Source organism: Propithecus coquereli, unplaced genomic scaffold (assembly GCF_000956105.1).
Source record: "Propithecus coquereli isolate 6110/MARCELLA unplaced genomic scaffold, Pcoq_1.0 Scaffold658, whole genome shotgun sequence".
In the NCBI taxonomy this organism is placed as follows: Eukaryota; Metazoa; Chordata; class Mammalia; order Primates; family Indriidae; genus Propithecus; species Propithecus coquereli.
In genome coordinates, this window is record NW_012152596.1 from 462,283 (window position 1) to 473,489 (window position 11,207).

At 49.3% G+C, this 11,207-nt stretch overlaps 1 protein-coding gene across 2 annotated transcripts in view; it reads right to left on the reverse strand.

Annotated features, from left to right (window-relative positions):
* The window catches only part of SDHA (succinate dehydrogenase complex, subunit A, flavoprotein (Fp)), a 38,718-nt gene that overhangs the window by 8,570 nt on the left and 18,941 nt on the right, over positions 1 to 11,207 (reverse strand). For both annotated transcript variants that reach the window (XM_012660140.1, XM_012660141.1), the window contains exons 3-10: positions 10,377 to 10,538; positions 9,417 to 9,560; positions 8,948 to 9,112; positions 7,718 to 7,866; positions 5,660 to 5,784; positions 3,474 to 3,642; positions 2,109 to 2,304; positions 1,145 to 1,316 (exon numbers count right to left, since the gene is read on the reverse strand). In XM_012660140.1, the coding sequence (XP_012515594.1) occupies positions 1,145 to 1,316; positions 2,109 to 2,304; positions 3,474 to 3,642; positions 5,660 to 5,784; positions 7,718 to 7,866; positions 8,948 to 9,112; positions 9,417 to 9,560; positions 10,377 to 10,538 (1,282 nt within the window). The remainder of the gene's footprint in view (positions 1 to 1,144; positions 1,317 to 2,108; positions 2,305 to 3,473; positions 3,643 to 5,659; positions 5,785 to 7,717; positions 7,867 to 8,947; positions 9,113 to 9,416; positions 9,561 to 10,376; positions 10,539 to 11,207) is intronic.

Consider the following 11,207-nt stretch of genomic DNA (forward strand, 5'->3'; position numbering starts at 1 on the left):
GTAAGGTATTCTTATAAAACTTTTTCTCATTTTCAAAGAAAGGGAACCTCAAAATTTCTGCTTTGCTCTGAGAGAAGGAGCATCAGTCCTCACTGCCATGAAGTGCAGGGCTGGCAAGTGGGACGAGCACCACCTGCGGCGGCAGAGAGACAGACGGCCGTCCTCGCAGCCGACCAGCACCAACTGGGGCGAGGCGCCAGCTCTGCGTGCGCCGGCCTCCTGGGCTGTGGGCACGTCCAGGAAGAGAGTTTCTTAATGTGACCTGCCCTTTTGATTACCTGTCTTTCTAACTACAAATATAAAAAAGGGTATATTTAACTAGTAGGTTAAGACCACTGTACTAGTTTCTGTATCATCCCTGCAATCTGTACAAAAAGCATTTGTTCTAGAAAAACAGCAGTGATGCTAAATCGTTAAGACGAGTGACACGTAATGGGAACAATGCGGGCCTGGGGTCCCGCCTGTGCCTCGTCCCCCTCGCATGCTTACTCTGAGCAATGAGGCAGGACACCTGCCGTGGAGACCATCTGCAAGGCTGGAACAGCAACTGTCCTGTTTCTAGAGTACGCGAGGGGCTCACACTCCAGCACTCGGTGTTTTCTCTCCTGCACGTTATTTTACGCTACCACGAGAAAACCGCCCACTGACATCCACTGTCACTGAATGGGGAACCACAATCCAACCTTTTGTTTTGTTTAAGTCACCCCTTTTCCTTTAATAAAGGTGAGTTATACTTTGTTCTTAGAATGGCCTAAATTATTTTTCTAAGTAGCAAGAAGTTACATATTCATTTAAGCCTACTGTTTAAAGTATTGCAAATAAGTAATTTATTTCAGGCAAGTCATGTGTAATAAACTTCCCTCCAAAATAATAATTTCCTAATAGTGCCTTTTCTAAGCAGAACATAATGACTAGAAAAAACAAAATGTAACCCCCAAAATTTACCTTCTTAACTGTGAGGACCCCTACTCAGCCTACAACCCGGTCTCAACACCCCACCACACTCTCTTGCCTTTCTCTGTTTCCTCACTCCCCAGGGAAGAACCCAGGCTACCTCTGTGTGAGCCCCAAGCTCACTTCAACACACCCAGGCCTCGTAACCCCTCGCCTCTGGAACGGCCCGGCTCCCGCAGAAAGCACGTACCGGGCTTGCAAGACTCTGCGATGCTCAGGGCACACGCCCGGCCAAAGACGACCAGGTCCAGGAGCGAGTTGGCCCCGAGCCTGTTGGCGCCGTGCACCGAGGCGCAGGCGGCCTCCCCACAGGCGTACAGGCCAGGCACAATCTGATCCTGGCCGTCCACATGCTTCAGGACCTTCGGGAAATAAGATTTTAGAAGAAACGTCAAAGTGCCTATGTCTCCACAGGCCTGCTTCCCCGAACAGAGTGTCTGTGCCGCACGTAGGTCAGAGAAGGGGTGGAAGTAAAGGCTTTATCTTCTCTGCCTCGAAGGGAACCCTCAGAAGGTATCCTCCCCTTCCCCCTCTGCCCCTGGACACTCACTGTGCCAAGCAGGTCAAAGGACCCCCCGATGCCAGCATCTACGACCTCCCCCCACATCCAGTGTTCCTTAGGACCTTGCCCACCGCCTCTGACTCGGCCGCCCCTCTGTGCCTGACACTATGATGGGGCTCACACTAGGGAGCAGCACCAAGGGGGGGTGTGTGTGAGACCGAGGGGGCTACTTCAGACTCTTCCAGTCACCGCTCATCTAAGCAGAGAGTAGCAATTCCTACCCACCTCGCCTGACGAGGAGACCAAAATAGACTGACAGAATGACAGGCTACTGATTGTAAAGAGGATCTGATTCACAAGATCGTTAGAAAATAATGAGATCACGTAGGAAAGTAACTATAAAATGGAAAAACTGCAAATGATATTATGACTATCTACTAAGAAGAAATTAAGAAATTGTTAATAATGAATTGCTACTAAGGAGTAAAAGTAAAAACTGGACTATAATCAGCCCCCCTCCCCACTCCAGGAATAGTATTAGTAATTTAAAGTAAGTGCGGTCTATTAAATAGCACAGTACTTTTTTGAAGAAAACATCTGTCTTTTCCTCTAAGATCTAAAGGGACAACCGAGAGGGGCCTGGCGCCGTCACCTGCCCCTTGTGGTTGGTGGGGATGCCGCCCATGTTGTAGTGCACGGTGGGGAGCACGGGGATTGGCTCCTTGGTGACGTCCACCCCAGCAAAGATCATGGCTGTCTCTGAAATGCCAGGCAGGCGCATGGCCAGCTGCTCGGGGGGCAGGTGGTGCAGCTGCAGGTAGACGTGATCTTTCTCAGGGCCGCAGCCTCTGGGAAAAGAGAACATCACAACATAAGGCAAAGAATGGTAACTACAGAAACCCCGAGAATACAAAAATCACTGAAGCACGTAAGTTTCAACATTTTTGATACCGAAAAAGCTCTGCCCTCCGTTTGTGGTGACTGTTCTGTCACATCTCTCCTAGGCACCTCCTGTGGGGCAGGGACAACCCTGCCCTCGCTGAGCTCACTCTCTAGCCTTAGGGATCGTATCTGCGACATTTTCCTTGGCAGATGCCTTAGAAAGTCCTCTATGCCAGTTACCCCTCTGTGCCCAAGAGGAATTGGTTCTAGGACCTGTGGGTTCCAAAATCCGCAGATGCTCAAGTTCCTGACATAGAACAGGGCAGTATTTGCATATAATCCGCGCGCATCCTCCGTACCCTCTGGATCATCTCTAGATCCCTCATAACCCCTAATACGACGTAAACACTACACAGACAGCTGTTAGACTGCACTGTCCAGGGAGCAGTGACGACAGAAGGTCTGTAAGTGTTCGGTAAGGATGCAATTTTACTTCAACCCACGGCTGGCTGAATCCATAGTCGTGACACCCATAGATACAGAGGGACGACCATACTCTAAAAAACCATTTGACTTCTTTTTTTTCATATAAACATGTAAAACCTCTACAGGCCACTCCAGCAGGTATTTAACGAGTGTCTACATTAAAGAACAGCGTCCTGCACTAGAGGAGCCTCGAGCCGCTTTACTGAAAGACAACTAACCCCCACGCCTGGAAGGCAGCTGAGTCACCCGTGGGGCTGACACGCAGCACAGCACCCAGGGCTCGCGCGCTGGCTTCGGGCTGGGTGTGTGTGTCTTTCCCTCCCATGCTGAGTGTCTACCACACGCTCACCCACAAGGAAAAATCATGTCCCAGATTTGAGAAAGATTTACATTAAACCAGCTAAAATTCTCAAAATGTGGCCCTTAAGAGAAGTATCACACACTAACAGACAACGGCCAGCAAGTAACAGAGCTAACTGTTCGTGTGAGCTACTAAGGTGGGGTGAGAGGCGTTGAAGGTTGTGCAGAAGTAACACCAGCCTGGACGTTAAAATGTAAACACAACAGTCACCCAAAGGGAGCGATGGAACGGGGGTGCGTGAGCTCACGCGCACCCACTCAGACAGCCGTGGAAGCGCATCCCACAGACCTTCCTTCACGGATTTCCAGAGTCATTGATCGAGACACGACGTCTCTAGACGCCAAGTCCTTCGCGACAGGGGCGTAGCGCTCCATGAACCGCTCGCCCTGACTGTTAATGAGAATGCCTCCCTCTCCACGGCACCCTTCTGTGATGAGACAGCCAGCACCGTATATGCCTGCAAAAAAAAAAACCAACCAATTAAATACTTATAACTAATGAATGCTACGTCTATATTTCAAATGCATATTTCTTCAAGACATTTTTAGGGGCAGACAGGAAAAGGGCACGCAAAGGGCATTACATGAAAAACTGAATAAGAAAGAGAGAACATTAGCAGTAGGAAGTGTGGGTGATTGATGGGTCCGGGCAGACTGGTGTCCCCCAGGGAGCAGGGAGGACTGCCACAGGTAGTGAACAAAGCTCTGCTCAATACTCTGATTGTAGCCAGTACATATTAAATGTATCACATTTTGTTTTAATTTTTGAACGTTCTTTTGCACCATGATATTGTGGTAACTACTTCAGGTAAGAATAACCAGCTTGGAGAATTCGTGTCTAAAGTACCCAGATAGCAGCAAGAATGATAATTATTATTGTTATAGTTAGTGCTTACATTAGTACTTGCTATGGACGGTTCTACATGCTTTATAGATATTAACTCACGTAAACTTTACGACAACCCCAGGTAACACTACGCCCATTCTCAGAGATAAACAAATTAAAGCTTAGTAACCCATCCACGGCCACGCAGAGGACAGAAACCACATTCAAACCTGAGCAACATGTGCTCTCAACCATGACTGTGTCCCTCAATGTCACGAAAAACAAGAAATGCCAAGCTCTTGAATTTTAACAATGGAGACCGAATTAGATGTAATTCAAAAGCTAATATTTTCACTAGTATACTACTAAAAGGGTTATCTTGCTTTTAAAAGAATGAAATTTTTGCATTTTGTCTGCATTCCAATTTTGCTAGTTTCAGTGACTTTTTCTGGTGGTTTATTTCTCATACATTAGAATGGGAAACATCAGAAATGGAGCCCTAAATATATTACAGATGGAATTCAGACGCTCAGTGGCATTTTATTGGATAAGAACAGTAGTAAAAAGAATCAATAGGCCAGATGCAGTGGCTCACACCTGTAATCCCAGCACTTTGGGAGGCTGAGGTGGCAGGATCGCTTGAGGCCAATAGTTTGAGAGCCAGCCTGGGCAACATAGTGAGATCCCATCTCCACAAAAAATTTAAAAATTAGCTGGGCTTGGTGGTGCATGCCTGTAGTCCCAGCTGCTCAGGAGGACCACTGGAACCCAGGAGTTTGAGGCTGCAGTGAGCTATGACTGCGCTCTAGCCTGGGCCACAGAGCAAGATCCCATCTCAAAAAAAAACCAAATAAACAAAAAACCCAAAAAGTCCTCAACAAATACCCAGGAACCAGAAAGAACATACTGACAGAGCAAAGAGAAAAAAAGGTCTGGTTCTTGAGCATTCCACATGGAGTCCCCTCAGTCCACAGGTCAGAAAAGCAACACAGAAAGAACCCAGGACCGTCCCCTCGGTTGAGAGGCAGGTAGGGGTGTGTGTGTGTCTCTCTCAGGTGCATTTCTGGAAAACATCCCCCAAACAGGACTTCAACTGTCACTTACTTCTGTGTCAATACCGCCGAATCCCGGCCCTCAAACGGGCAGGCCCAGGGCCCACCGTGACGTGGAGTCCTGTCACGGCCGTGTGCTGCCTTCACGCCCCATTCCCAGGTAAGCCCGGTCTTCCCCGCCACGAGACTGACGGCACCGCGCCAGTCAGATCCACACCAGCTCACAGCGCACTCGGCGAACACGGATGGGCCACCATGTGCTGGCACAGCACAGAGGTCAACGAGACAGCTGCCCCACCCTGAAGAGCCGACGGTCTAGCCCAGGGGAGGGACACTGAACAGTCGCTGCTCTCCCACGGGGTAAGTGCCACCAAGGCAAGGGTTAGAGCTCCTGAGGAACACACAAGACAGGACCTCCCCTGCCCTGGGGGAACCAGGGAACTCTCCCCGAGGAAACGACATTTAGGCTAGGACCTGACAGACAAGATCTGATGATGAAAAGTGCGCTAGTACGGGAAACCGTAGCAGAGCACCAAGTAGGCACCACATGTTTACAAGACAAAAATGAGCCACTGCCAGGCAAGGGTCCTGTCCTACCTGTGGGGTGGAACTGAACGAACTCTAAGTCCTGGCAGGGAAGGCCTGCCCTGGTGATCATGGCCGTGCCGTCACCGGTGCTGGTGTGGGCAGACGTGCAGCTGAAGTAGGTGCGCCCGTAGCCTCTGTAAACAGCAAACAGCAGTGACTATGCAATGGCCCACGTCAGGATCTCCCACCTGACACGACCACAGAGCGGCCAGAGCAGCCTCTGGGCACCCTCTCCTAGGTGCTGTTTCTGCAACACACCCCCACCCCCACCCACGTGCAGACACAACGTTGAGGGGCTGCTACCCTGGGGACATGGGACAGGCCTGGGGGACAGAAAGGACTCTCATCTGTATTTTAGCTTTGTGCTATTTATCGGGTTTCCCTGACAGCCATATTACTTTTATAATAAAAATTTAAAAACTTTTATGGATTTTCTTGTTGTTTTCCCAGCTTTACTGTGGTTATGAATGACAAATAAAAACTGTATATATTTAAGGTGCGTGACGCGATGATTTAAGTATACAAGTGAACTGATCGCCATAATCAAGTTAATCGACACACCCGCCACCTAATTTCCTTTTTTGTGATGCAGACACTTAGTATCTACTCTTTTAGGGAACTTCACGTATACATGTTACTATTAACTGTAGCCACCATGCTGTGTATTACATCTCCAGAACTTCATCTGATGACTGAGACCTACCTTAACCATCTCCCCAGTCTGCGCCCTCCAGCCCTGACACCCACTGCTCTGCTCTGTTCCTACAAGTTTGACTCTTTCAGACTCCACGCACAAGTGACAGCGTGACACCTGTGCCTGGTTTCTTGCATCTGACACCTGTCCTCCAGGTTCTGCGTGCTGCCACTCACACCCGCTGTGTCTGCACCGCGCTCTCCAGACACTGACGCGCAGGCTGCTCGCGCATCCTGGCTACTGTGCACAAGTCTGCGATGGACACGGAAGTGCGACATCTCTTTGAGCCACAGACTTCACGCCCTCATACCCAGAAACGGGACTGCTGGACAATGTGGTGGTTTTAACTTTTGAGGCGTCTCCATAGTGTTCTCCATAGCGGCTGCACTAACTTACATCCCTACCAGGGTGCAAGTGTCCCTTCTAGCCGCGTCCTCACCAGCACTTGTCACCTCTTGTTTTTCTGGCAACGGCCATTCTGACTGGGGTGAGACGGTGTCTCATGCGGCTTTCAGTTGCCTTTCCCCAGAGATCAGTGAGGAGGGGCCTTCTTTCACACACCGGGTGGCCACTTGTGTGTCTTCTTTGGAAAAATGCCTATTGGAGTCCTTTGCCCATTTTTAACTAGGTGGTTGTTTTTGCTACTGAGTTGTGTGAGCTCCTTATATATTTCAGATATTAATCCCTTATCGGATATATGGTTTGCAAATATTTTCTCCCAATCTGTAGTTTTGCTGATTGTTTCCTTTGCTATACAAAAACTTTTCTTAGTTTTTTAAAATGGCTAAAGCAACGAACTGACAGTGCACAAATGAAATTTACTTATTTTCATCATGTGAAGAAATAGGAATTACCTGTTCTAGGAATCAGAATCCATTAAAGCAGGGAAAGTTATATCAGAAAACCCCATGTGACCCTTCAGGCCCCAGTTTCCTCATCCACAGCCAGGAGGGGTAAACTCTATGACCCTCAAGATCCCCCCAGCCTTGACCTAACAGCTGTCACTGCCGTCTCCCGAGGGCTACACTGTGCTCTCATCCACCCAGGGCAGGCGCCGCTGTTGCCCCTCACAGACAAGGAATCAAGGCCAGGAAGACCACGACCCTCACGAAGTTACGTCAAGGCCTGTGTCTGAACCATTACTCTACAACGCCTCCACTGTCATTAGAATAAAGAGACTCTAAATGAAAAGTTTCATTTTTATAAAGAAATAAAATAAAAATTAGATTCCTGGCCAGGTATGATGGCTCACTCCTGTAATCCCAGCAACTTGGGAGGCCGAAGAGGGAGGATCACGTGAGGCCAGGAGTTTGAGACCAGCCTGGGAAACAGTGAGACCCCATCGCTACAAGGGGGGAAAAGTAGATTCGTACCCAGTAGCGACGACAGTGTTCCTCGCTCTTATGCGATGTATGGACCCGTCTTCTATGCACAGCGCGATGACGCCGCGGCACTCTCCACTCTCCATCAGGAGATCCAAGGCAAAGTACTCCACGAAATAGCTGGTGTCGTATCGCAGGGACTGAAAACAGAAAGGTACAGGTTAGGCCAACACTTAGTGATACTGTTCATGTGACCAGGTTGAAGAACTCGACTCCCTTCTGTTAACAAACGGACCAGGTAAACTCATGACCAGCAACAGTGCCGATGACCCCGTGCAAGTGTGCAAGAGGACTTCCACGCTGGGTGGCACACACCAGACACGAGAAGTGCAAGTGTGTCAACGCACGCCGGAGAGGAGAATGCAGCAGAGTATCTTTATTACGCGAATGTTGGTAACACAGCTCCTGTTTCCATAGCCCCAGACTGTCTTGGGGCTGCACGCAGCACTGAATCACCCTCAGAGTCTGGCACCAGAGTGAGGCCCACGGACTGCGGGGTCATGGCCCAGACGGGAGCTACTGGCTACACATAATCAATTAATCAAAACCATCCAGTTCTTCAGTCACCGTGGCCACATCCACAATGGCCCCAGGTGGCTGCTGGCTGCCAAAGTGCACAGTGCAGATAAGCATCTTTCCACCACCACAGAAAAGACCAGCATTGGACAATGTCAGTAGGCCTGGCTCTGAGGGTCCCCTGGGCCAATGCAAGTGGCTCTCATGAGCCTGGCCAACTCCCCATGTGACAGCTCCTCTGAGGGATGGCAGGTCCCACCACACAGTTGTCAAGGCACTCAGCCAGAAGGGGCCACTGGTGTCCTAACACTTGCAAATTAGTGATCTGTCCCCATTTATCTGAAAACAACGGAGTTCCGAATACTGATTCCCCTGAATCAATACTGTTCAGAACATTAATTATTTGGCCATGCCAAAGTTGGCCCTGATCACCCAGTGATCACTATCCCTCAAGTCTTTGTCCACTTTGAACAGTTAAGAATTAAAACAAATCAATCAGCTCAGGAACCTGGAGGTGATGAAAGGGCCTTAAAATACTCGCTCTGCTCTTACGTGCTGAGTGTGACAGATCCCAGGTTCAAACCTGGCCCATGATGATCATGGATTCAACTTTCCACAACAGACACAGGAACGAACACGCTGCCTTCGAGAGAGCTTTCCACAGCATCCTCTTAACACTTCCATGTGCCCCCGAGGTGGCCTCACCCTTCCGTACAAGGTGTGCAACAGGGAGTGCCCCGTCCGATCAGCCACGCAGCAGCACCGATGGGCCTGCCCGCCCTTGCCAAACTTGAGGCTCTGTCCGCCAAACGCACGCTGATAAATCTTCCCATCTTCAGTTCTGCTGAAGGGCATGCCGTAATTTTCTAGCTGTGAAACAAAAACGAACAAAAACCTATCACCTTAAAGGAGTTAAGCTAATTTATACTACACGGCTTTAACCCAAATCTGCAAAACGAAAAGTAGTATGTTCTATAAAATGCTGATATTTCAGAAAAGCTTCCTTGTTAAGTGTACTTGGTAGTTACTGATAGAAAAAGATCTCCCTTGCTAGCTTAGCTTATTACCATTCTTTCAGCTGGCCACATCTGCCTCAATCTCTTAAGTTCTTTCTAGGACTCCTTTTGCATTAGCAACAGACCACAAGAGGACCCGCGAGCTTCCCACGCGTCACCTCGACCACGGCGGCAGGGGCCTGCTCTGTCATGTAGTGGATGGCATCCTGGTCCCCCAGCCAGTCGGAGCCCTTCACGGTGTCATAGAAATGCCATCTCCAGTTGTCCTCTTCCATGTTTCCCAGAGCAGCATTGATTCCGCCCTGGAAACACCAAGCACTCCTTACAAGCAGTACGTGGGAGCCCAGTGCGTCTTCCCGTCTCCTCCCCAGGACCGGACTCAGAGGAAGCCAACGACGTGTGTACTAACTCCCGGGAGGGCTGACCTCGGGCATGCTGGTGCCCGATCACAACTCCTCCCTGACTAGCGGAGGGACAGAACCCCCTTTGCCTCGGTCTCCTCATCTGTGCAGTGAAGACAAGTGAACTCCTGGAAGGACTCTTTGGAGGAGTGAGTCAAAGGTCACACAAAACATGCCGATTACTTAACATACCTGTAGAAAAGGTCCTCACCCTCAAATCCATTCAGATCATTTTATTATATTACAAAACAGTCCCAGTGGTATTTATGGGTATGTGTTAAAGACGAGACATGCTTCCCGCCAAGTAATAAGCTCCACACTCCCCTGCACCCCCACTTCCTTCTGTGTGTGGCCACCACTCCGTCTTACACCTCAGAGGCACAGAACACAGCAGTGGGACAAATGAAACTCACTTTTTTCTTCTCCAACCTAAAATTCGATTCCTCCTTTTTAGATAATCTCTTTCTCATAAGGCATGGTGGGAGGGGCACTGGGCAGGATGGTCAGAGAAGACCCAAGTGTGACTAAAGCCCCAACAAGAGTGAGACAGGGCTCCAGTCCTACATGCCCCCACTGAAGAGGACCCAGGCAGAGGCCCCAGGGTGACAGTGAACCAAGCAAGCACGGCACGGGAAGGAGGAAGTAGGCTGCCCAGGCAGAGCGGGGCCACGCGGGACTTTGCACACAGTGAGAGCATCAGCAGTGCCTTTCTCTTACCTGTGCCGCGACGGTGTGTGACCTGGTAGGAAAGAGCTTCGTAACACATGCTGTATTAAACCCTGCCTCGGAAAGGCCAAACGCAGCACGCAAGCCTGCCCCTCCAGCGCCTACCACCACCGCATCAAATTCATGATCCACCACTGGATACTGAGCAGAAATCTGGAAAGGAAAAATTCACCTGTCAACCACACGTTCAACAATGCCAAACACAAAGACTGTGGTTCTGGTGAAACAGCTTGAAGAAGATGAAGGAGGAACTGCTATGCACACAGTGCCTCCACCCCGTCCTGGGGCTGCGAGGGCTGGTGGCACATCCGTGTGTGGAAAAGGGACCAACAATCAGGTTTTATACATGGTAGAGGGTCTACGCCATGGGACCAGTAAATCCAACATCAGCTGAAAGTTCAGAGGTATACTCTCAAAACATCTATTTCTCAGAAAGCTGGACCATGAAGACCCCAATCTGTCAATTGTTTGCCAAAGCAGGGAACTGCAGACGCAAAGGAAAGCAACAACACGAATCAAAATGCCAGTTCTAAATACGGTTTTTCTTTCCAACTGTTCTTTTTATTTATCTTCTCTCTTTATGTTTCTATCCATGTACATACGCTGAACAAACCTAAGCTTATAATGTAGCACAGACAATGTTTCCCACCTGTGATCTGCAAGTTTCTCACGAAAATATTAGAACGTTGTTTTCATTTACAGAAGCATGTTCCAGTTTATCTGAGTGACAACCTTAGAACTGAGGACCATGACTCCACTTTGGGGCCGTGTCTTTTGTATGACTGAGAAGGTGCCAAGCAGTATTAACGATTCTGAGCTTAC